General features: G+C 36.5%; 1 protein-coding gene and 1 long non-coding RNA gene across 10 annotated transcripts in view; one reads left to right on the plus strand and one right to left on the minus strand.

The window, feature by feature from the left end:
* The window catches only part of LOC148125603 (uncharacterized), a 58893-nt gene that overhangs the window by 20180 nt on the left and 11339 nt on the right, over window positions 1-27374 (plus strand). For both annotated transcript variants that reach the window (XR_015743836.1, XR_015743837.1), the window contains one exon: window positions 23076-23120. This is a non-coding gene — a long non-coding RNA (uncharacterized LOC148125603). The remainder of the gene's footprint in view (window positions 1-23075; window positions 23121-27374) is intronic.
* Window positions 15178-27374, minus strand: part of POC1B (POC1 centriolar protein B) — a 30292-nt gene continuing 18095 nt past the window's right edge. For 6 of the 8 annotated variants that reach the window (XM_087934529.1, XM_026698914.2, XM_087934528.1 and 3 more), the window contains exons 11-12: window positions 17392-17625; window positions 15178-15394 (exon numbers count right to left, since the gene is read on the minus strand). In XM_087934529.1, the coding sequence (XP_087790655.1) occupies window positions 15281-15394; window positions 17392-17625 (348 nt within the window). In that variant the 3' untranslated portion in view covers window positions 15178-15280. Of the gene's footprint in view, window positions 15395-15431; window positions 15946-17391; window positions 17626-27374 lie in introns of those variants that run through there. The other 2 variants (XM_087934531.1, XM_087934526.1) reach the window with 2 other exon arrangements.

Raw genomic sequence — 27374 nt, forward strand, 5'->3', positions numbered from 1 at the left:
GAGAATGGAAACAACCCTTTCATTCCATTTTTACATAATTTTTAAAATTTGTTTTTAATAAAACTAGGTGCCTGCAGCCCACATGAACCTATTTTGCTTCTTATTTTGATAAGCTGTGCAGGAAATCATATCATCTTTATTCTGCAGCTTATCATAGATTTTGCTGGTATGTATGTATGTATGTGTATGTGTATGTGTATGTGTATGTATATGTATATGTATATATATATATATATATATATATATATATATATATATATATATACATACATACACACACACACACACACACACACACACACACACACACACACACACAATAATTCTACCTTTAGTTGAATAGTGTGTTGTCTGGGTACAAATATTTCTGTTAGACAATAATCAAAATTTGCAACATTATTTGTTACATTGATATTAATTCTATCTATCTATCTATCATCTGTCTATCTATCTATCTATCTATCTATCTATCTATCTATCTATCTATCTATCTATCTATCTATCTATCTATCTATCTATCTATCTATCTATCTATCTATCTATCTATCTATCTATCTATCTATCTATCTATCTATCTATCTTTATTACATAGCTCTGGAACACCTCAAGCAATTCCAACCAAACTTTGTACACAGATACTCGCCCTCTGGAAACAAATACTGTAGGGGTAAGACACCCCTAACACCCCTCGGGGTGTGTGTGTGCCTTAAAATGGCTTCTATTGTACAGCACAGTGGACTTGCCATGGTAACAGCTTCACGGTACTCCACAAGGGGGCTCCCTTTCAGTCCTCTAAGGAAATGTTAGGCGATTGGCCAAGTGCAATCAAAAAAATGAAACACTAGCGTAGACAAGAAACTCCTGAGGAGAGGAATAGACTTGTGACACTGTGCGAGAGACAGCACAACAGCGTGAGTCCTGACTACAGGATTTTCCTGTCTAATACAGGATTGAGATAAATAAATACCTGGGCAACACCGGGTTATCAGCTAGTTCTACAATATTAAAATAGTAATATTCAACATACTAATCATAATATTTACTTGTCTCTTTTAACATATGTTCTTTATTTTGTTTCCATTTCTAACTTCCATTTTTATTAAATATTATTTTATTATATTTATTACATAATGTCATTCATTCTTGGCTGGCCCATAGCAAGTCACACAGTGGTACCAATTTACACTCACTGAAAGTTGGCAATATGCACATACTATCACACACATTATAAGACAACATTCATGACTTTTGCATTTCCTGGTGACTCTCAATTTATATTATTAATTCCCCTCTTCCTCCAATATTCAGAACTTAGGGGGAGGTGTATTAGTGTTTTGTCTCTTATGCTGGAAGAATAACTGGTCTGATTTTATTTGTTCAGCTGGGTGTGTTGACTTCAATGAGATCTGAATGATCAGTTGAGATGTTTGTAACTTCACCCTTTTGTTAACAGATTGTTCAGAGCTTCGAACTGGACATGGCTGAATATCTTTTTCATCATGGGAAAGTCTTCATAATTTGTACATACAATGCTGTGAGGCAGTGTCTTTGAGAATGTCCTTGGCCAGTAATCTTTAACTTTGTTTATTCAAGGGCCACGTTTCAACAATCCAGAGGCCTCGTTACTAAAGCTAATGAGTAGCCAATGGGTAGAGCTAGACAGGGCAAGGATTTATATTCAATGTAAACAATGTATTATAAGTTTATTTCTGTAACATTAAAAGTGTAACACAGCTATTTTTGAATGGGCTTTGTAGGGAGAATCCAAGGTATGGAGATGGCTCTGGCTCTGACAGATTGGGCACCTTTGCTCAGGGGTGGATTCTACCAGTTCGGCCCTGTTCGGGTGAACCAGTAGCTCTGAAGATCAGCTGTGAGAGAACTGGTTCAGTCTGAAGATCAAGGTATTGCCTCCCCCCCATCAGCTGTTTTCTAAAGATCAGCTGTGCCACACAATTTAGATTAGCTAGAAAACAGGAAATCATCAGATTTCGTGCTTTCTAGCTAATCTAAATCATGCAGCACAGCTGATTCCCCCCCTCGCTGTTGTACTGCTTTGCCCAGGCTTCCCTGAGACCCAGGAGGCAAAAAACACATGCCCAACCAGTCACATGACCACCTGACCATGCCCACAGAACCGGTAGCTAAAAAATTTGCATCCCACCCTTGCCTTTGCTACACTAAATTATTTCTGAAAACACAAATTTTGCCTCTTAGTACTAGTCACTTATTTTGGTATAACGATGTTTGCACAGTTGATGTAACTAACTTAAATGTGATAATACCCAAGATTATAAGATCAAATGTCTCAGTTGGCTTATTGTTTTGTTTGCTTTGATTTGGAATTATCCTATAAAAATCTGGAGCACTAACTTGATTTGTTATATAAATAAGATTTTAAATAAAGAGATAAAATAGGGGAGGTGAATGTAGGAAAACCCCCCCCCCATCTAAATCTATTCACTGAATAAGAAATTTGAAAGGACCCGAATGGAAGACCAGAATTATTGTTATTGTTATGGCATTGATGGAGGAATGTTGGCTTTTTAGACTGAAGAGATTACTTTGAAATAGATCACAGTGCATGACTTGAATATTAAGGACATTTAAATAGTTATCCGGGTCAAAGCTATTGTAATCACCATCTAAAATAAAAACAACACAAAACAATCTGATTAACTTTAGTGGCAGTATTAAACTGTATGCTTAATGTCTTTCATTTAAAAGTTTGTTGGATTGCAATTAATAATGTAATCATGGTTTTCTTGATTTGGCTCCTGAACATCTGTACCCAGGCTGGGAAAAGCTGAAGTTTTCAATGACATAGTAACTATAAATTGAGCGGATGAAAGCTTTGTCACATTATGTTAAGTGGTGGTTTGTTTAATATTTATTAGGTTTACACATGGTGAACTGTAAATAGTTTATATATACTGCAGTGGCTGGATTCACATACAAATCCAGGTCTTTTTATGGCTAAATGTGATATGTAAAGTCAACCACAGATTCCCCAAGGTATTTTGTAATATAGATAGTAGACATTCCTTCCGTGGCAGTATAACTGTTGTCATGACCAGTCATGCTCCAAAAAAATTCCTGCTGGCTTTATTATCCAATTATCTTTTAATGTTATATACATTTAGTGGCTTTCTCTTGTTAAATCATATTCATGTGGATCTATTAAGGTTTGCCATATATCTTAAAAGTAGAATGTGGTAAAATTCATTCAGCAAGAGAAATCTATTGTGTAGAACAGAAAGATTGGTGAGGGGGCAGTCACATCATTTTTACAAAAAATGAATTCATAAACTGCTGAAAATACTTAAAAATGATCACTCCCAACAAGAAAACAGGATCCCAATAGGATTTGAGAAAAAAACAAGACAGGCAGCTCTCTGAGCTTTAAAGAGAAAACATCCACTGGATAATAAAATGGCATGTAGGGTAAACAGGAAAAGAACTCTTAACCTAGTGAGAGTCCTTGAAGGTGAAAAGGCTGTAAAGAGATAAGAAAATGGGGGAAAATGTGTCTATTGATTATTCTGTCAAAATCTGGCACCGTGAATCTTGTTGAGAGGCATTTATACTTTTCAGCATAATGGCATTTGTGCTTGGTGAAAGTTAACTCATATCAACTAGAAACAAATGAGGAAATCCATACTTCTAATTGGTTCCTGCATGTGAAATGTCAACAATTGTTAAATTCAAAGAATCTGGAATGTAAATCATCATTTTGCATTCAGAAAATCCTAGATTCAATGTTCTTGCTTTCCAGTATAACTGGGAATTTCTTGAGTGAAACCAGGAAAAATTACTCTTGATATAGAACTGAGGGCGAAAACGATTAGATTCTACTGCTAAATAGCTGGGTTTTTTGTTTATTGTAGATTGCTATGGGCATTCTAAAACATTTTGATCCTTTTTTTTTAAAGTAGAGTTTTCCCCCCAACATGCTCAGTAGTTTCACCACTAGTTTCCCATATTTTTAAAATATTAGCATAAATGTGACAAGATCCATTAATCTAATAATTTGGCCCAATATTGAGAGCCTGAATAAGAAATCATCTTTTCATTCCCAAATGCTTTTCTACACAATCTTTTTTAGGTAGTAAATAGTAACTATTGCCTGTAATATTGCCCTTAGAAAAGTGGCTTCGCCGTCAAGTAATTTTCTGATTTATGATATCACTAATGGAACGTTTGCTTGATGTTTACCTGACTGGGCAAAGCAAACTCCTCCTCCACAATTTGTAAGTCCTCTTTTGGTAAAATGCGAAAAATACCCTTTTCAAACCATCCAGTTTGCATGCATTCTGAAACTCAAGAATAGTTTGCTCAAACAAGTTAACATGATACTAATTTAATTAGCCTTATTTTATTTATTTTATTTAGAATTCTGTGTGTGCTTGACTCATCCCCTTATTTTTCTATTTTCTTTTGTTCAATAAACTCCATTTAGATGCTGTAGTGAATGTCCTTCAGGGTTGAACAAAAGGTGGTTTTATCCCCTGATCATCAGTTGTTGCTGTTTTTTAAATCCTGTGTGTTTATTTTTACAATGAAGAACTTGGAAATATGAAGATTTATGTGTTTATTTATGACTGCCTATCTAATATAATGGTCTTGGGTGGCTCACAGAAATAAAAACTAGGATTAAAACAAAACTATCCTGCCCCTACCTCCCCCTGTCTACCAGACCAAACCACCTCCCAGCTCAACCATCATCCTAGTCCAATGCTTGTGAGAGCCAATTCTTCATGACCTTCTAGAAGCCTCAAAGAATAGGGAGTCCTTGGACATCAAGTGTGAGGCTATTCCAAAGAGCTACTTATTAATCTAGTAAGACAGACAGAAATCCTCAGGGAGAGGCAATTCCACATATTTTGTAATACAATATTGAATATTATACATTTAAAATTTGCATTTACAGTTACAGAAGTCTCTAACTCAGAGGCCTCCAACCTTTTGGGCACCAGGGACTGGTTCCATGGAGAGAAGTTTTTCTGTGGACCAGAGGGGGCATAGTTTTGTGTGCTGCCTGCTCCTACAGATGGGGCTTATAACTTTTTCCTAGTTCTCTGTGGCTCCCACAGTTAGTTTATAGACTATAACACTTTACTACTTTGCTTTTTTGAGAGTGGAGTGGGAGATTTTATTTTTCTTCTACAGCAGAGGAAGAATCAAAGCTACTTAAAAGGAGGAAATTCTGGTGAGTTCATTTCAGTTGTCATACTGTTTGAATATTATACAGTGTTATAGTGACTTTTTCTGCAAATAGCAAGTAGTCATTTGACATTTATCTAAAGAAATTTAGAGAACATCTAGAACAGAACTGCCACATTGACTCAAAGGAAGATAAACTATCCATAATAGGAAAAATGTTTTTTAATGGGTTAAATTAAAATTACAACTGCTCTTTCCTTTGTGCTAAATACACAATAGTGAGAATTTATTAATTTTCTCTAGAGTCCAGAGTGGTTTCACTATCGATTATCTGGGCTACTAAATAAGAGAATCATTATTTTAAATAAGTTTACTCAAAAATATCCCCTAATGATTAAAGAACATGGAATACATTAAGAATTCATTAGCATAATCCTTCTCATCTTAATACTTTTAAGAGATGGGTCTGTTATGATTCTGGTTGTTCGCTTCTTACACATTTCTAGCCTTACAATATTTTTCTCAACATGGAGCATCTGTGCACAATCCCCAAAGATTAAATGTTAGCCCAATATCTATTCTTGTAAATTTGATATTATTTAAAGTATAAATAGAATTATCAGATATTTATGGCTCAAATTTCTTTAAAAATGCAGCTTGCTTTATGACCTGTAACATTTTTAGGTGTATAATTTGTCCCAACATTCATTTGATTTTTTTAAAAATCAATTTTCTATGAAGCATTGGTTTAGATACTTTGGACTACATAAAGCACCACATTCTAAACAGATATTATTTAATCATAAGGCATATTAGTTCTAATATGTTTTCCTCCATTGCTGTACATTTATGTGTGCATGACTAACTCTCTAAATGTTGAACTAAATTGTATTGTTCAGTATAAGTCAGTGTTTAGGATTCTGAAATCTCAAAGGGTGTATATTTGCTATTTTGATAAGGGAACACATTCCTCTTACTTGTTCTAGCAGTACTTGGTATGGGTAGGTGTGTACATATTTAAGGACAATAACGTTTACACCACAGAAAAGTAACAGAATAGACATGTCATGAAGAATTCTTTGCGGAGAAATTGAGGGGGAGGAGAATGTGTGTCATCATAATAAGATTTTTCTCAATGCCCCTTTGCTACTGTACAAGAAAATGTTAATGAGAGGCTTTTTCAGCAGGAAAACATTTTTTCCCGTATACGAAGGACTTGTTGAAATGGTTGTTTCTTTGTGGGCCAAGTTCATTTCTCATGTGGTGGCTTGTAGTCACTCTGTCTGGGGCAACAGACAATTAACAATGGTTAATATTTGAAAGGTACAATATGTTCTGTGTAACCAGGCTGCTCATTTCCTTTTCCTAATAGCTTGATTGCTCTTGCGGATTTCTGAAGATTTGTATTTACCTAATTAGACCACAAGAAACAATGTCATTAATATTCAAACTCTGACACATTTTGAAAGTAGAAACAAAAGTTAAGCCTTAGTAACCTATTAACTGCTCACTTTTTAAAGGTCAAAGTACTTGATTTGAGCATCATAGGAGCATTATATCCTTGACTTCTAAAAAATTTAGACAAATGCACAGCTCGAGGTTACAAACACTCATGTACCCATTAACGCTTTACAAAATACTCCATTCTAATCCTTTCAAACAGTAAGCTTTGCCCAAAGAGCAATTCCCTAATCTTCTCCTGCAACAATTTTTAATCGTCCTGAAGATGTCTGGGCAGAGATCTATCTATCTATCTATCTATCTATCTATCTATCTATCTATCTATCTATCTATCTATCTATCTATCTACAGTGGAACTCCGAAGATTGTGCCTACTATTAATACAGATAGTTAAGTTATGGTTCTTTATCATGGCTTGCTGTTTTCAAAAGATTTAAGGAGGGTAACCTAAATATAACTTAATAGAAAAACACAACTTTTAATTCATTTGTATTTTAGACTTTGAATATCTGGTGAAGAAGCCAGTTTGCAGAAGATGGTTCTTTTGGGATTTTTCTGAATGGGATTCTTTTAAGATGCAAAATAGGCTTATTGAATATTATTAGAACTTAAGAAACCAGTTTTTTTAAAAAAAAGTTTAAAAAAACATTTGAAAAAAATCATGCAACTAAAAGTTAGCTGCTTTACTGCAAGCATAATATGACATATATCATCAAAAAGAAAAAAAAATATCTATCCCTGGTATCTTCATTTATTTTCAGGTAAGACCTGAAATCACCAGAATTTATAACACACATAGTATTTTATCATTAATCAATAAACTGTATGAGTTTTGATTGATTGATTGATCAATTAAATATGCCTAACTTCTCGAGACAAAATAGCACAAAAGAAAAAACATACTCTATTCCACCAGACATAAATTTTGAAAAGGCATTGTCTATTCCTTTACATGTTACAGTATTATAACTATTGATACAAAATGAAGCCCTATAAATAGTAGCCCATGAGATGAAATAATTAAATCCATGAGCTCTTAAATAATTAAAGTAATTGTTTTTGGAGGGCTCCAATGCCAGCAACAAATTACTTTTATAATTTATCTAGGAAAAGACTCAAAACAAAATTATAATTGTTCTAATAACTTTTAGGTTGAGTTAATTTAGAGTTGGTAAAATATTTATAGAAAAATTATACACAGTTCTTTATGTTTAAAGTTATTGCCTGTCTATGATGATTACAGGATTAGTTATTGTGTCAATATTCTTTATAACTGTCTCTGTGTACATTTAGGAAAAGAAAAAATTAATAATGCTATTTCGGTAGATCAGACTATAAAATTTTAAGCAGGTATGGTTTTAAGAATTAAATGACAAAAAGAATCCTGCTTATATCTTCTAGGAGATTCTTCCTAATTAAAATACATTCTCCTAATTGGAACCCTTTTAAGAACAACATAAAAGCATCAGAGCTTCCGTTGAGCAACCGTGGCAAACTGACATCCCTCTATATTGAGAAAAACTCTTGCTAAAAAAAATGTGGGATTCAGGTTACTGAAATCTCTGGAAAAAAAGGATAGATTTTAAGAATACTCATATGTACTCTGGACAGCTTTTTTTTTGTGAGCATGTGGCAGGAATTGCATTTTTTCAGTACTTTGCAACGGACTTGGAATTGCAGAATTCCATCATTATTATAGTCACTAATTTTGTCTATATAATCATTAAGATTCAACTTTTTAACACTTTGGATTTTTGAGCTGTTTCTTAAAGATTGGGAAAAACGGTCAAGTTTTATTGAAATCACTGTGTTATGGCCCCATCGGAGCTTGGGTCCGAGGAGGATGAGGATGAGGCATTGCTAGGGCCGACGGAGGAATGACTGGAGGAGCAGGATGAAGCAGTCCCAGGGCCTGGGAAGGGTCACCAGTGAAGGAGAAGAGGGTGCAGGATGATCAAGCAAAGGGAGAGGAGAGGCTGGATAGCGGAGCAGAGGAGCGCTGGCGCTCCGGTGATGAGCAATTACCTCCTCCAATCCCCGAGCATGGAGACTGGAGAGGAGGCATGATCAGTGCAGGGCAACCTGATGACTCAGGAGAAGGGTTCCCCACCCCTCTTCATAAGGCTCATCTGAGGAATGAGGTTTAAAGAGATACTGTGTGGAACTTGTGGGGAACAAGCATTGCCTTTTTCCAGTCTCGCATGCTATTACCAACGTCTGGATACTTTGCTTACCTTGCGCTGTTTGCCTGGCCTGGCTATGTGGGAGTTCACAGTGACACAATTCTGCTCCAGTTGTGCTGCAGTCCCAGGGAACTCTTCCTGTGATGATGACTCCTTGGAACCAAACTCCCTGAACTGTGGCTGCTCTCAGAGCTGTGCTGCTGCTCTGGACTAATAGCAGCCAGGAACTACTGAAGGTGCGTGTTTAGAGATTGGCTCCTGGACTTTAAGTGAATGGTGGGACTTTTGGGGGTAACTTGAAGCAATAAAGGAGAGTTAAGCCTTCATTCTGGCTGTGTTGCTTCCATGCCCAGCCCTGGGTCATCATACATAAGGTGAGTGTTCTTCAAACCTTTAATAAAAGTATAACTGCAAGTTTAAACTTGTACCAATTTTTTTGAATATACAGCAAAAGGATGAGTAGACTTTAGAAAGTTTTAAGAGCTTAGACTTGATTTAACTGAAAAGATACTTTTCCATGGAAAAATGTTTATAGTTTGAAAGAACAAAAGACTTTGCAGAGAGGTCTTCTCTCTACAGAAGGCACTACCGTGCATTCAGAAATTATTCAGACCCTCCTTCACTTTCGTCAATTTTGTTATAGTGCAGCTTGATTCTACAGTTCATATTTTTCTCATTAATCTGCACTCTGTACCCCATAATGACAAAGTGAAAACAGAATTTTAGAAATGTCTGTAAATTTATTAAAAAGAAAAAAACAAGCACTACTCAATTGTTACTTTGCCCCACATGACTTACTTTGATGCCCTTACTTAGCAAAATTGCTGGAGGTAGGAAATTGCTGCCATATGTTTATTCAAAATAATGAATATTTCTTTATTGATATGAAAGAATTTTGTAACAAATAATTGACTTTTCCTCTTCACAGAGACATCCTAATGATTAGGAAGGTAAGCTAATCATAACTGGTAATTAAAAAACTACTGCTGGTAAACTTGAATCAAGAGACACAAACTTGGAGGGGGGAATTATTGTAAGGAAGATATTTATTATTTTTGGTTTCTATATCACAATAATTGAAGGCATATAGGGGTTCCAGGTTAGAAAATGTATTTAGTACAAAGATGTCACTTTTGTGCGGTAATTCTTAAAAAAGTATTGCTAAATATTGTGACCTAATAGGTATCTGCTAGCTGGCAGAATCACAAAAAGATCAGAAACATGCTCTGCTCATTAAAGATTTCCAATATATCACAGAATATTTTCATACAGGTTATTGGGAGAGAGGCGATAGTTTTGCTTAACTGTATCATGTGATAGTCTAAATCAGAGATATGTAGCCCCTAAAACCTTGTATATTACCCTCCAGATCAGGGGTGGGCAAACTATGGCCCGGGGGCCACACCCGGCCCGTTGGTCTTTTTAATCCGGCCCGCTGAAGATTGGTACAGAATTAAGGTTTGATGTGAATGATTGAATGATTACATTAATTTGATTCTGACTTGTAATGACAGGCATTTTGACACCAGGTGGCGGCCTGTCTGTCAAATTTTAAAAGTCAATGAGGCCCCCCAGCCAAAAAGTTTGCCCACCCCTGCTCCAGATGTTATCACCAAAAAGAAAATGGATATGTATACAAGAGTAACATTATTAAATAAATGACAGTTTATACATATTAAAACAATATCAAACATGTTTTTTCCTAATGTTATACATATCATTCAAATAACACATATGGTCCTTAACTCAAAAGATGTAAATAACTGGTCTACTGTAGTTTGTAGCTGGACTTTGAAGATGGGGGTTTAATATGAGAAAAATATGAAGAAAGCCCATATTATATTACAGGAAGAAGTGATAATATTTAGAGCCCAACAGTCACTTTACAAAATCCACCATTAAATAAGAGAAAAAGGCATTTTTCTTCTTTGCATCAGTCACATTATAAAGTGTTTTATTAAAGAATGGAACAAGCCTTTTTTCTAGTTTTGCACTCTAGTGAGCAAATGGTTTTGACAACATTATGCAAAATTTGCAGTTCACTGAGTGGATAATATTGCAACCAGATGTTGATATTGCAGATTAAGCTAATGTTGGCTACAGCTCACTCCAAGTACAAATGTGTTAAGATGTACACTCATGTACTACAACTTTCACTGCAGTGTAATAAAAAACATCCGTGTGATCTTTAAAATGAAAGAGGAGGGAGGACTGGTGTTTATTTTTTTCTAAAAATCATGAATTCAGCCACATGGCCCATTTAAGACAGAAACTGAAGAGGTATATAGAAACACATCCTTGTTACACAAACAAACAGGAGTGTACTGCATTAGCAGTCAGCTGGACTTTAGGAATGTTATGTTTTTGAAGACTGCCTATATTACATACAAGACTTCAAAAAACCAGAAATGAACCTTTACATAGTTTTATGTTTATATTCCAAATGCATAAATATGAAAATAGAAAAACATCCCAAAAGACATGTCCAGCAAGGTGAATCAGTTGTGAAGAAATCATTGGCCTCCACTAATTTTTATGATCCATACAAAGACTAGCAGAATGGTCCAAAGTAAATTTAAAGCACACATCATATGTGGGATTTGTAAACAATGTTCAACGTTTAGATGAAATGTTAAGAACCGATCACCTTACGGTCACATTTTGTACTTTCCTAGTTGCATTTTTTAAAAGGTCCTAATATTAAAAAAGGAGATTTTAAAGCAGTTCAGAAATAAAGCATTGAACAGAAACTGGACATAAATTAAGAGACATTTTATATTTGCCTGTCATGACCCCACCCCTGCCCTACCCCCGTTGGAGTCTGAATCTGTGGGGGAAGATGAGCTGAAACAAGAGCTGACAGAGATTGAGAGGGTAGCTCTGTTGGCCTTGGAGGAAACTGGGGAAGGGCAGTCAGCCCAGGCAGGGCTTTTCCGAATTAGTAAGGCCTGCAGACAGAGAGGAACATGAGGGACAGAGCTCAGGAGAAGAGCAAGAACAACCCCCTCCTGATCCGAGAACAAGGAGGGAAGAGAGAAGTTGAGATCAATGCAGATTGAGCTGGCTATGAGGGAGGAGTGCCTCGCCCCCTTTCACAAGGCATACCTGGGGACTGAGATGTAAGGAGGTGCTGGTGGGAGAGACATTTGTCAGGAATGAGCGTTGAATCTGTGGAACTTCAAGTGCACTTGCCAACACCTGGAGATTGCTGTACTCTGTCTGGGGCTTGTCCAGTTTACCTGCTTTGCTGAACTTCTTGCTCTGGTTACTGTTTGGCTAACCTGACTTATTGGAAAGCTGGCCCTAGTTGCTGTGTGGCTAACCTTGCTTACTGGAATACTTGCAGCCAGAGGTTTCTGAAGGTGCATGCGAGAGCTTTGCTCAAGGACTTTTTAGTGGATATGGGGATGTTTGGGGGCACAGTTGGAGCAACAAAGGGGAGTTAGACCTGTTCTCTGTTGGTGTGGCTTTCGTGCCATGCCCGGGTCATCACACTGCCTTTTTCCTTCATTTTGCCATTTTGTCTCTTAAGTAAGGCAGAGGATCCTCTGAATAATAATATATAGATATTTTTTGGAAAATGGGCCCCATCCTTTTGCAAGACAATCCCTGCAGAGGCTTTCAATGCCATAAATATACTACTTGCAGCAGTCTGTCCCTTTTTCTGCATCAAAGAGGATGACAGCTTTAATGTTTTGCAGCACTGTGAAGCGCAAAAGTGAACATGAAGCAGCAGGCAGTGGCATATTGCGCAGTTGGAATTTACTTATTTAAAAATCCCCAGCTTACAGATGCCTTAGCACTTTTTTGAACTCTGTGGAACTTCTTGTGATGCAAATAATTGTCTTGTGCTAACATGCTCTACTATGTTGTTTAATGATTCATCTTGCCACCGATCTTGATACTCAAGATACAGGTGAAACAATAAACACCATAAAGCTTATCATCAAGAGGCTGGAAAAGCTTCAATAGAAATTTGGTAGCATTAATAGAAGCATCAAGCAGTTTCTGAGCTTTTCTGTTTTCTCTGTTCTATCTTTTTAAAAAGAAAGGGGTTTGGGAAACAATTGTAAGTAGTTAACTTTCCTTTGTGACATAAAAGCACAAAATATTATCAGTTATTTATTTTCTCCAAAATTATTTATATAGCTAGTTTGAGTGGATCAGGCAGTAATCTGCTGATCCTTCCTGACTGCTATGGCAGCCAAGGAAATTAGGTTGGTGTGAAATAGTATGTGGAAACAGACAGCAGACTTGAAGGTGTTTAGATTTTTAAAACAAAGGAAAAATAAGATTCTAAAAGGAAAAAATAACAGTGTTTGGTAGGAAAGGAGCATGAATTACATAGAGCTTTTGTAGGCTTTCTAAAGAAACTCTGCTCTTCCTAAATTAAAAAGAGATGGCTATCATAAATGGTTTATACGTTACTGTTTCCCAAAGCAGCCATTGGGGAGAGGAGCTACATAAAATGATTTCTATAATGTGTATGAGGAGATTTGTGAGGGTGCCCCAAGAACTGGAGAGCAAACCAAGAAGCAAATCTTGAATTTGCTTCCTGGAAAATATCTGCTTTGCGATTGCTCATAGAACATTGTTTCTATCCATCCATGCATCCATAAAGCATCTTTTTCCACTGGAAAACCTGCTGTTAGATTCCTTTGGATTTTTGACTACTGTAGACTTCCCATTTATCTGGTTTCATTTTGTATTATTTTCCTTGAAAATGTGAATACATTTTAGCAATGCGTCATTCCACTACCCACAAGTATTTTCTGGGACTATTCCTAAAATCTCTGTTTAATTTTTTTATAGTAATCTTGTCAGAGTATATTCATTAACTGGCAGATACATGGTTAACAAAGTAAGCATGGCAACAGACCAGCCAATGGGAGCTGACAGCCTGGGTGTGATTTGGCTCTGTGTGCTTTGCTGAAAACTGAAAATGAAACCAACTTGCTTGCTGAAACTGATATCTGCTCTGAGCTGCTGCTGGTGTTTTTGCTTATGTTATGTTGAAAGTATATACAAATGGTATTATAAACCTAACATGTTAATATGTTTATAAATAAGTTATTGATTCTGCTGAATCAATCATCTGTGTGTTTTCTGGACTTGAATTTCTGCTGCAAACTCTAACAAATCTTATTGGGAAAAAAATAATATTGGAGGATAATAGGGCCTAGTGGGACACAAGAAAAGTCTCAGCAGGTACAATGACACGGATAACACTTTTTATTTCTATACCCTGGATCAGGGGTATCAAACTTGATTTCATTGAGCGCCGCCTCAGGCACCTCAGGAGGCTGGGGTGGGCCTGACTGGGGTGGGTGTGGCTATCTCGATGTCACTTGTGTTGGTGGCCAAGTGCTAAGGCAGGACTTCCTTCAGACTCTCCCTCACTCTCATTATAATCTTCCTTCCTTTTCCTTTCCTCTTCATTCTCCTTTCTTCTTTCTTCCCTCTTTATTTTTCCTTCCTCTCTCTTCCCATCTTTCCTTCTTTTTCTTTCCTCTTTCCCTTTCTCCATTCCTGTCCCTTCTTGCATGCTCAAATGCAAAAGGGGAAACATTTCTCCTTTTGTTTTGTTTTGAGTTTATTTGGCTAACCCTCTGCCAGCAAAAACGGAGCCCTTAGGGGCTATGGGTGGCCCCTCCAGCCCCCACTTTTGGCCTACAGCCATCTACCAGCAAAAATGGGACCCATTTTCTCTGACAGAGGGCTGCAGGAAGGCTTCGTGGCTGAAAACAAGGCTCAGAAGGCCACATGGCCTCTCTGAGCTCAATTTTCTTTGGCAGAGGGCTGCAGGAGGCGATCGCTGCCAAAAACAGGGCTTGGGAGGGATGCGTTCAGCCTTCCATAGCTTCGTTTTCACTGCCAGAGGCACTGGGCTGGTCCTTCGCTGTTTCCAGGGTGGCCCCGCAGACCAGATCTTAGCACCCCATGGGCTGGATCAGGCCCATGGGCCTTGAGTTTGAAACCCTTGCCCTGGATCAATGAATTCCTTGATCCGCTCCTGTTTATTCCATCTTTTACCCAATTTTTATTCTACTCTGGGCATGCTTATTTTTTTCAAAAGCTTTGTAGGAAATACTTTTTCTTCCTAGTTCTTGAAACTTTTTTTAAGTCCAAAAGTTGTATTATTCTTGTTCCTATCCTGAATATGGCAACCTCATCATTTTCATGAGTAAAGGACTGTCACCTTTCTATGAATAAGAAATATCATCAATTATGTCAAGAATAATTTACTATCGGAACACAAAGGATATTGGATACTCAGAAAAAAGCAATATATATATATATATATAAATATTTTAATAAAATATATTCAATATTTTAGCAATGATCTGTTAAAAAAATCTTACAAGCAAAATCTTACAAGCACTTTTTATTTGTGGGATTCATGTCATTAAGAACTACCCGTAAGATTTTTACTTCACTTTCCTGAGAATAGATTAATAAGTATTCACCAGCATTTATGTTGTTTCTTCTCCCAGTCTGACCGAATGTAATAGTTTCCCTTGGTTCTGTAAGCACTCTTTTAATTTATCTTCAGTTAAAGTCAGGCGCTGTTCCAAGATTGAAACTGTCTGTTAGGAGGAGAAAATAATGGACACTATTTGATACCTGCTAAATGTATATTATGTTATTCATTTTTAATCCATTCAAGAAATCAGAACTGCAGCAATTGGTCAAACTATTGATCAATTTATATTTATACGTTTATACACTTTCTTTTGTTACATTTATCATTTATAGTAAGTTTCTTCCAACAATCAGAACCAAAATAGAGATCACTATATAAGCTTTTCTATCTCAGGCACTGAGTCTTGGACAGAATATATTTATCGTCATGCTTCTCCTTCTCTCATATGAATTAGTGTCCCAATCCCCAAAGGGGCAGTGATAACAATATGTAAATTCTCTCATACAGTACTGTAGAGAAAACACATCTTGAACATAAGCAGTAACTTTTCTTATGATGATTCTTGGAATCCTGACATTTTTACAACTATTGTGTAAATCTTCAGTTGATGTAATGATATTGTCTTAGCAGGGATCATGTTCTCCCCATCCATTGTCAATGTAGCTGCTTTTGCAGATAAATGACTGAACTCCAAGACATGCTCAAAATAGGCTCCTTGGAGAAAAAATAATATGCAGACAAAAATCACATCAAAATATAAAAAGGATAACACAATCCAATTCAAAAAGACTCCTTCACATAACAGGACACTTGACTGTGTCTATCACCCACTCTACCCATCTCCATTTGCTATACTCAATCATGCATTTGTTTAAATGGAGGGTTGGATACGTTGCAAGCCCAAGTTGAGCTGTAATTGGAAGACAGACTACTGCCTTAATGCTTAGCAGGTTGCCTTAAATTGCAACAAGGAACAAGTTTGCACTCCAGTCAGAATTGCTGCTCAGGGATACAATTAGCTGAGATACCTAACATTCTTAATCGCATTCTGGTCTCTTCCATTACCAACAACTCAGTTAAGATTACTTAGGATAGAAATAAGATATTCTCTGTAGTGCTCTCTCATTTATGAATGAGAGAAGGCAACCTTGAGTCTCAACCTCTGAGAAAGAAGTACTGGGCAGTTTTACTGAGAATCACATCTTGGCCTAGCTTCCAAACAATGTAGGTTATTTTTCAATGTCACTGGTTGCCCAATGTAACTGACAGAAGTAAGGGAAACACAGTTACTGGCTTACTGGCTGTCCCAAAGTTCCATGGGCCCATGACATGCAATGACATAGTGACTGTAGGATGGAAATGTTGCCTTTCCTAGTTCCTCCCAACATAAACTGTCTGCCTTTTTCTGGTAAGGGGGTGCTCTCTATCGCAGAACGAACATTATCAATGTGACAGCCTCCTTTTGTCATGCATTCTACCATAGTTCAAAGTTAGCTATCTTTCTGATTCTGTAGATAAACTGATTTTATTTTAGGTTAAGGGAAAGCATATTAGGTCATTTTCCTTCTCTACCCCTTGTAGCAGCAATCCCTTTCCAATAGCTTAAATCTCTTTTCTTTCATTCTGGTATAGGTAACAAGTATGGCAGTATATCACATATGCCACTAGATGAGAAACACTCACTTAAATTGTATGTGAATGTTATTTACATTCTATTTTAATTTGGAAAAAGGTCGTATATGCCTTCATATGTGACAATGAGGGTCACATAAGACAACTTTAAAAAGTGTTTAAGTCACCTTTCATGCAAAGCTACTCAGTTTGGAAGCACTTATTCTATTATTTACTGTAAAGAGATGGCTAAGAAATTGAAGGTTCCCTCAGATTCGAAGCTGATGAATTCATCTACAGATTTGATATACACCATTCTTGAAAATTTTGAAAGAAAAGACTACAACTTGTAAAACAAAGTAACAATGTTGAATGAAGTGTTTCAAGTCTGGATAAAAACCGTATGTTTGAGGTCCCTTTCCACATGGGCCAGCTTCATTTGTTAAATGTAAAACACAAAAGGAAATTTAAACTACTTAATAAGAGTTCAATTTCAACTCTAATACAGAGTCAATCTGAACTCTAATACAGAGGTGCAGGAATACTCACAATTGTCAGAACATCTAATTGCTCCACAATGTGTTCCAAGGCATTATTCAGTACTGGTGAAATGCCCACAGATTCATCCATGGTTCCTGGTTCAGCCACAGGGTGCATTATTTCCCCTTTCAAATTTCTCTTTAGCATTGCTGGAGAAGGTAACATCGAAGGATGCCGAAAGTCTTCACTGTTCACCCTATTTTGGTGCGTAGACCAATGGGCTACAGATGGATTTGTTCTTAACTAGATTTACAGAAGAAAACAGAAAGCATATTTATGATAATATCTTCAGCTTCATACAAAAATGGGTTTTCATTTTTTCCTACTAAAAAACACATCTAATAAAAGGTTTTATATCAACGACTATTTTTCTACTCCTGCTTTTGGACAAACGTTAGATTGATTTCAACCTTCTATTTTGTTTGTTTCATTATTTTTGTTTTCTCCTTCATTGTTTTGTAACTGATATGTGACCTGGCATCGAAAGATCCACAGCAGGGATCAAAATCTGTGGCTGTTCGCAGTTTGACATCTACAACACTGAAAGCATTGTCAATGGTTGAGAATGCTTCAAAAGAACATTTACTCAAAAAAAGAGTCTTGCTCTCATAGAATTCCCTATCCCTTGCCCAAGCAATTTTTGAATCTGAAAAGTCTATTCAGAAAATTAGAAAACAGCTTTGAGTGGTATGTATGGAGCTTATGCTGTTTAAAAACTTCACTGGGCATGTCCAAGCTTTCTGTACCTCAAAGATAGTTTAACAGTAGTCATGGATGATGGAATCTGTAGGTGCCATTTTACTACTACTGTTTTTTGAGGTATACAGAGAAAAAATAAAAACATAAAATTTAGCTTCTGTAATTTAAATGATAAGTTCTCTTTTTTAAAAAAAGAAATCCTAACAGGAAATTATTGCTATCATCTAATTCAGGGGTCGCCAACCTTTTGGTCCTTAGGGACCACCAAACTCATAATTTTAAATCCCACTAATATGAATTTTGACTGACGGTGGCTTGCTGATGTTGGTGGGAGAGAGGGAGAGGGAGAGAGGGAGGGAGAGGAAGGGAGATCTGATCTAACCTCGGAGGGCTGGTGGTTATGTTCTCTCCCTCTCCCTCTCTCTCACACACAAGTCCCTCACCCACCCTCATCCCCTCCAAGGCAGCCACATTCCTAACCTGCTTTTCAGCTCCATTCTCGGAGAGGGAGGGAGAGAGAGAGAGACGGTATTTTGTGATCCCCCAAAAAGAACAATCGATCGGTAGGAAAACAGGGTGGGGGATTTTCTTGCAGACATTTTGGGGGGGATTTTCCCAGGGTCTCTGCAGAGAGAGACCCTGGGAAACGCCCCCCCCAAAGTCTGCAGGAAAATCCCCCACCCTATTTTCCTACCGATCAATCATTCTTTACCGTCTCTAGCTCCATTCTGAGGGGCAGAGAGAGACTTTTGGCTTCATGTGAGGAAAGCAGCAGAAGCAGCAGCAGTCTTTCTTTCTCTCCCCCAAACTCCGCCAGAAATGAGTCTTTGCCGGTACAGCCTCTTGGAGTTGGATGCCTTGCAGGGTCCCAAATATTCATTTCAGGCGGAGATTGGGGGAGAGAAAGAGACTTTTGCTGCTTTCCTTGTGTGCAGCCAAAAGCAGAAGAAAGAAGCAGAAAGAAGCAGCCCAGTGGCCAGGCCAGGCATGTAGGGCAAGTTCCCCCCTTCCGCCCTTTCCCCCCTCCCCTCACTACCTTGTGTTGTTCACAATGTAAGTGACTCAATCCTTGTGTTCCCACACAGCCTGGATCAATTGCTTTGGGGGGTGCTTTGGAGGTGACATTTCTCTGTGGACCACCAACATTTTCCCATGGACCACCCGTGGGCCATGGCCCACTGGTTGCCGACCACTGATTTAATTCACTACTTAAAGAGAACAAACATTGATATCTATTAACAAAGGCCACCTTTGTTAAATACAGCGAGCTGTGTTTACATAAATACATGCAAAGCTATCCATAAAGTAATTGGCATTCCATGAGAGCAAATGTTTACACTTACAGGATAGGTGAAGTATCTTTGAAAATTTACCAAGAAAGGAATGACATAATCTAGAAAAATCTTGCAAATAAAACAAGATGGCCCAACTGATAATCAAGTGCTTAATTATATTAAATACTGCTATAGTTCAAAGAGAAAACATCTTCAACTTAAGTTACTAGTCTGTATGATAACATATTAATAAATTTATTTGAAAATATTACATTTTTTTTCAAAATTTGTACTGCATTCTACAAGTGAAATAACATTTTTTAATCTTTGACCATATTTTTCATAGTAATACATCGAACAGTTTTATCATTTCATTAATATATTTTGTCGTGATATTTACATGGTAATGACAGTCTTAAGTGCAAATGGGCTCTGACCACTCTGTTTTTAAGTACATGTTGTTCAATGCCATAATTCATTACAAAGCCTATCTATAACGTTTTGTTTATCATAATTCTGTTATTCATTACAAAGCCTATCTATAACGTTTTGTTTATCATAATTCTGTTATTGCACAGGAAGTAAAACTCTAGAAGGTAACCTGATCAATTAATTATTCTTACTGTCAGGAAATTTTCCCTTGGTTCCAGATTGGATCTCTCTTCAATGAGCTTCCATGTATTGCTTCTTGTCTATCTTCAGGTGCTTTGGAGGATAAGTCCTCTCTATTACTATGACTCTCCACTGATCTGCATCTTGTTAGATAGGGTCCAATGTTCAAGTCTTCAAGATCCTTCTGAATCATGAGTCTACCTTCCAAAGTATTGGCAATTCTCCCAGATTTGGTATCATCTGCAAATTTGACTCTTAATCCCCTTTTATTCCCTTATCTAGAAAGTTTATTAAGATATTGAAGAACACTGGGCATAAGACAGAACCGTGAGGTACACCTTGAGCTTCCATCCATGTATTTCTAGTTCCATTGAAGATTACATGCTCAATGCAGCTAATCAACCAGCTGTGAATCCGTCTGGTCGTGGTACTGTCTATCTCACATTGTTCTGTCTTACCTATGCTGGCTTCTAGTGATCACTTTGTTTATTTCTAAGTGATCACAAATATGGATTTTGGTTATCTTTTCAAGGATTTTCCTAGGTATTGATGGTCAAGATGATTGGTCTGTAGTTTTGTGGATGTACTTTCCCCCCCTTCTTGCAGATTGGAATTATAATCATCTTTTTTTCCAGTCCTCTGGCAGTTCCCCTATGTTCCAGGAGCTCTGAAAGATTTTGTTCAATGGTTCAGAGATCACATCTGCCAGTTGTTTCAATACCTAGGATGTAAATCATCTGATCCTGGCAATTTGAACTCATCTAAAGTGTAAAGTGTTTAAATCAATTTTTTACCTAGTTTGATCTATGTACTTGTTCTGTCTCCCACTGTCCTGCTTTTAATGGGTTGGATTAATATTTCCCTTTTGCATAAAGATAGATGCAAAGAAGGAAATAATAAACCTAAAAGAAAGTTCCTAAGTTCTCAATTACGGCTTTTGCACTTCTTCTTTGTAAATTAGCTTTATTTATTTCTTGCTTGCTAAGGGTGACAGTCAATTTAAATTTAGTAAAATGATGGCATCAAATAACAGCTACTTCTTTAACACACCCAAGAACTGCTTTACTTGAAGTAAAAATTATTTTTACCTTTGCAAATATTACAGGCTCTGCTTTTTTATATTGAGCAAATGTTTTCCATGATCATTTCATAACTAACAATTCTTTTTATATGACCATGTCAGTTGAATAAGGTGTTATTTTCACCTTTCAGTAAAACAGTCTAGTTAAAGAAAAAAATAGCACACATTCAGAGTCTAAAATTGTCAAAGGTTCTAGAGTTTCAAGGTGAGAAATTCTTTATCTGGCAGTCAACTCTAAATATAAATGCTGCAGGAAAGCAGAAGAGCAGGCAGGAAAGAAGGAATGGAGACATATAAGTACTTTCATAAAATAGAAATATTCTTGTGGAAAACACAGCTGCTAAAAATAGCAATACTAGCTCTAAAAAGAGAGTAAAGAAATAAATATTTGAATCCAATCTGTGAATGCAGAGGGTTAAGATTAAGAAGATCTCATTAAAATAGTCCCACCTTTACAAGCAAAATAAAAACTCTTTGTTTAAATTTGCAACATTTATTTTTCAGACTATATTGTATATACGAGAAACATTGCGGGCCTTACAATAAAACAACTTCACAAAGATGCAGAGTTCTGTAATATCCATACCAGACAGATACTCTAGCAAAAATATTGTATTTTTATATATTTTTCAAGTCTACATAGCCACCCATCTCACAAAACAAGTGACTCTAGGCAGTGCACAACTAAGCTAAAAAGCAATAATTAATATTATTATTAAAAAGCATTAACACTATAAAAACACAGTTAAAAAGGAAACAATAGGCAAAGGGCTCTTAATAATAATGGAACCACTTCAATAGTTCAGCAGTTTCCTGGAATCATCAGATCTGATGGCACAATACCATTACCCAAAATAATTTATTATTAAGTTAATATTTTTATCCCACTTTTATATATATAAATAATTCAAGGTGTCAAACATATTTAGTATTCCTTTCTTCTATTTTCCCCACAGCAACAACCCTGTGAGGTGAGTTAGGCTTCAAAATCTCAAACCAGGCTTCAAAATCTCACCTATGCCATTGTACCTCCCCGCCGCCCCTTGCCATAGTAGTTTCCTGGCTATTCAAGAATGGATGGATTGTATTGTAACTTGACTGTTATAATAAGTGATAAACTGTACTCAAACTGAGATAAAAGAGCTACTAGCCATTTTACAAATCAAAACATGTTACATAACTTATTGGTCATAAACCTGACCATTTTTTAATTATTACTAAATATCTTTGGAATATGAATTACTGCTAGGGGGGAGGAGTGTTCTTCCTTGTCAAAATGAAAGGAAAATTAGTTGAACTGTAAACTCACTTCCCCCAAAATACTCAGGAAAAGAGTAAGTAATCCAAACCCACTTGGCACTGAGATTTTGAACCAAAATGGTCAGTCTTTCATGATACTATTTTTGTTTGTTTGATTATAAAAAAGGGAGGATATTTTTATCCTAAATCCCTCCAAATGGTGGGAGAAGTAGGTTGTGGCTTCCAATCCTGAGAAAGCTGCCTATCCCTGACAACAGTAGTGGGAATATTTAGAATAGCTTTTTGTACTCTGACCAATGAAAAAGAATCTGAAATAATGGCCATGTTTACACTCTACCTAATATTGAAGCATTTCAGCATTATCAGATTATTTTTAAGACCATCCTAATCTAGATAATGCACAAAAAGGAGAGCTGTCAGTACTCAACATGCATGCAAATAAACTGGCCATTTTATTATATTTACTAAAAATAAGTATTACAGATATTAATGGCATTTACTTCTAAATGTGGTGTATAATTACATTCCAGTCTTTCTAGCTTGTTCATTTCAAGTGAATTTTTTTTCATATTTAAAAGAAATTCTTTAAGTTATAAAACTTTCCTCCAAAATAAGGAATACGTGGACTATTTTTTTAATTTTTCCAAGAAATTTTTTGACAAAACCAATGGAGCTCAACTCAGTTATGGAGTTCAGTTATGTCTACTTAACATAATTGCTATGAAGATTTTTCGAGTTATGTGAAATTACTTTTATTATTTTTCCAGTTAACATCTACAACTATTATCTTGAAAGTAGAAATGAAGCATGTGGTATGTATGCAATAACATTCAACTAAAAATATTCTGAAAATATATCCATGTATAGTGTCCAATAATAATAATGTGTGATTTCTTTGATATAAGGCCCACAAACTAACACAAATCTCAGAATAAGTAAATATAGTTTATTAATATAGCTGGCAAGGCACGCTACTCATATAAACAGGGAGCAAACCTCATATGCACAATGATGTTACCTCATTGGGTAATGAAACATCTGCAAGCAAACAATCAATATCAGAGCACCAAGAACTTTGTAGTTCAATCCCAAACTACATATATTCTTTTCTTTTGATAACATTTCTTTTAAAAAATAAATTTCTCCTAAAGCTGCAAGATTACTTCCATTTTTCTCATATTGGACTATTAACATTAGGAAAAAATATTGGACTATTGTACATTACTTTGGGAAACACCTATTCAGCAATGACTCCGAAAGATTTCTAATAAATTAAGGACAAGAGTCACAATTCAAATTATAATGCATCAATATGGCTTCACTTACTAACATCAACAATAAGTGTGTTAAAATAGTGCAGCCAAGCGAAGTTGTCTGAGATATGGACTTTACAAAATAGGACAAACAAGTATCTCTCTCTCTCTTTCTCTCTCTCTCTCTCTCTCACACACACGCACGCACACACACACGCAATGTAACTTGTAAATGACTCTGTGATTTCAATTTCTTCCATGAGTTTAAAGGATTCCTAATATACTACCCAAACCTGCTTGATAGAATAAAAATCAATCACAACCAACCAACCAACCAACCAGTTGAATAGACATCTGCCACATTTAAGTTTAAAACTGGGCAGTTACGAATTTACAGAACTATAGATAGCCTGCTTCATTATACTTATGAACTGGCAAAGGTATTTAGATCAGTACTAAATTATCTTGTAGGTCAGCAGGAAACTCATTAGATCAGACTGTCCAAGTAACAGAAGCACTTTCTAAGAGTGCTAAAATAATTATTTCCTGTGTGAAAGGCTTGTTGGTGCATCTGCATCCTTGGGGCTTAGCTTTCAGAGAGTTGTTTTTTTTTCTACAGGAAGATGGAATTGTTTATCAGTAGATGTATGCAACTGAAGGATTTTACACATACCTCAGAATCAGTTGTGACAATGATACCTAGTCCTAAGATTACAAGATACATTGGTTGGATGGCAGGGAGGGGAGGAGATAAAAATGGAAAAGAAGGAAATGATGATGGATACAGGTCATAGTTCATAAGAATAGTATCAGCTTAAGGTACAGTGGAATGAAAATAAAATAGCCTTATTTGTATAGCAAACTGCTGTATTACTTTAAAAGTAGAACATATTTTTAGGTCTATGTTACATAAATGTTAGAATTGGAGGAATACTTAAGTATTAACAAATCCTATCATAACAAGCTAAACTATTATTGGTCTGTTCAAAGTGACATTTTGTTAAGAAAGTATTCCTTAGCTGGTATGTAGGGATGAAGTTTCATTCTCAACCAGTAATCAATTTGCCTTTAACAGTTCATGGAACCAGAATTACTACTAATTGACATGTTTTTATTTCTATCATAATATTTTCCTAGCTCATGGATTACTTGTAAACTACTTTGGATTGATAGAGGGTTTAGTGAAATATAAACTGAATTAACTAATAAATAAATTTATAATCATGAATTAGATGGTGGGTAATAAATTTCTGTTTGCTGGTTATATTTAGAGAATAGCAATGGATTATGATATACTTCTTGACCCTTGCAGCAATCTTATTTTTTATTTATTTAAATATTTATGTCTCTCTCCCAAAACATAAATGGAAGCCTTAATAAACCCGCACAGTGATATAGTAACATGAAGAAATATGAGAGGTCTGCAATTTTTATAAACATTTTTTCCCTGGGAAATTGTAAATTTCTGACATATAGAATTACATTCCACGCTTATCTTACAAAGATTGTAGCTAGGCTACTGGATCTTCTGTCCATGAAAATCCTTCATTGGAAAATTTGATTGATGACACCCAGCCCATGAACATGCTTCGTTGGAGAATCTGTTTATGACACACCCAGGGGGAAGGGGGGAAACAGGTGGTCATGTAAATCATGTGTGTCAGAGTTGGCTTCATACGGGTCAATGCCGACATGTTGCTCCTAATAAAACTTTTTGATTCTTTTGAAACTTGGCTCAGGCTCATGATTTAATTAGGGCAATAATCAGAACCCTGACATAGTCACTAAATGAATGTGTGTGTGTGTGTGTGCATGCGTGTGTGTATACATACATAAAGGTAAAGCTTCCCCTTGCACATATGTGATAGTTGTTTCTGGCTCTAGGGGGCAGTGCTCATTTCCGTTACAAAGCTGAAGAGCCAGCGCTTTCCAAAGATATCTCCATGTGGCTGGCATTACTAAACACTGAAGACGCACGGAACACTGTTATCTTCCCACTAAAGTCATCCCTATTTTTCTACTTGCATTTTTACATGCTTTCAAACTGCTAAGTTGGCAGAAGCTGGGACAAGTACAGGAGCTCACTCCGTTACGCGGCACTAGCGATTTGAACTGCTGAACTGCCCACCTGCTGATCGACAAGCTCAGCATCTTAGCCACTGAGCCACCGCGTCCCTTTACATACATACATACATACATACAATTTTGTAAGAGAAGAAACCGACATCTTGTGATCTCCGGAACTAAAATTATATTTATTATACTTACTAAGCTTTCGTCAGCTTCTGCTGACATTGTCAGAGGAGTAAGCTACCATTACAGAGATCTATGCCATATCATAGATTTCTATAATGGTAGCTTAATACTCTGACGATGTCAGCAGAGGCTGATGAAAGCTTAGTAAGTATAATAAATATAATTTTAGTCCCTGAGATCACAAGATGTCTGTTTCTTCTCTTACAAGTATACCTGGAACTCGTATTTTTAGAATAGTTTGTAATATATAATTTTACATTTACATTACCTATAAACATTAATTGGATATAAATCTTTTCAAATATCCTTTTTTTTACTGTTTATCTAGCATAGCTGGTTGATAGCTGTGGATTGTCTGGGTGTTCCATTCTTGTGGCTAGGGAGGGTGATGAGGAAGGAAGTGGAGTTGAGGAAGGAGTAATTTTCTTTAAAAAAAACCCACTAATTTGATTTGCCTGTTTTTTTTCTTTTGTCTTCATATATTTAACAATTGACATTAAGATTTCATCTATTTCCTGGTGTACCTTTCCAAAACATTCTACATTTGGATCCACACCAATTCTTTTTTCAATTAAATCTTTGTTTGAAAGCTCTCATTCAGTCTAGGCTATCATGCTGAAATTGAGATAATTTCTTCCACATCTTTCAATATCAACCTCTAAATCAAGAGATTACATCACTATAAAATTTTTCTTATTTATTTCACCCATAGTGTTGTTTTGGTCAAATCTTTCAATTTTATTTACAAGACCAACATTTCTTCCCAAAAATCTTGCATTTATATCATGCTAATTTTCAACTCGCAAAGCTTACCTGACCTGCTCCCGAGTTGCCATAAGCAGGGGGATGGGAAATCACAGCCTCGCAGCTGCACCAAGGAATTCACACTTCAGTCAAAACAAAACACATCCTAGCCGGCCGAAGTCAAGGCCATCTCCACAGAGACCTGCAACAGCTGGAGGGAGTGACTTCTATGACCTGCGAAATTGCTTCATTGGGGAATGTAACTGGTGACACACCTTGGGAGGGGGCAACAGGGTCAGAGGCAAGGCACGAACTGGGTGAAGTCAGAGCTGTCTTCACCTAGGTCATGCCGACATGACGCTCCTAATAAACAACTGGATTTTCTCTGCACAATGGCTTGAGGCTCCTGATTTTATTAGGACATTGGTCGGAACCCTGACACTAATACGTTCTCATGCTGGTGTCACAACTGCGTGTATAAAACCATTCATAAATCAATCTTCAAAAAGGACTTGTGTCATTCAAGCCTTCCAGGTAGATCAGTAAATAAACAGGCAATGTGTGGTTTCTTATGTTTCCGGACACATGGGGGTTACCACGTTTTGTAGATCAAAAATAGCTTCAGCCTGAATCTGGTAGCTTTTCTCCCCAATAGAAAGGTTACTCTAGCCTCTAGCCTTTGAATTGAATTTTCAATTCAAAATATACAGAGTTTTTCCATTTCCTGAATGAGGCCATTTTGTTGTCTTGTATGTGTTATAACTACTTTCATTCCTGATAATTTTTTCATCAGCTCTCTGACCCTTTCTTTAT

The sequence above is a fragment of the Pseudonaja textilis genome, chromosome 5, assembly GCF_049901715.1.
Source record: "Pseudonaja textilis isolate UNSWEBS1 chromosome 5, rPseTex1.2, whole genome shotgun sequence".
NCBI classification, from domain to species: Eukaryota; Metazoa; Chordata; class Lepidosauria; order Squamata; family Elapidae; genus Pseudonaja; species Pseudonaja textilis.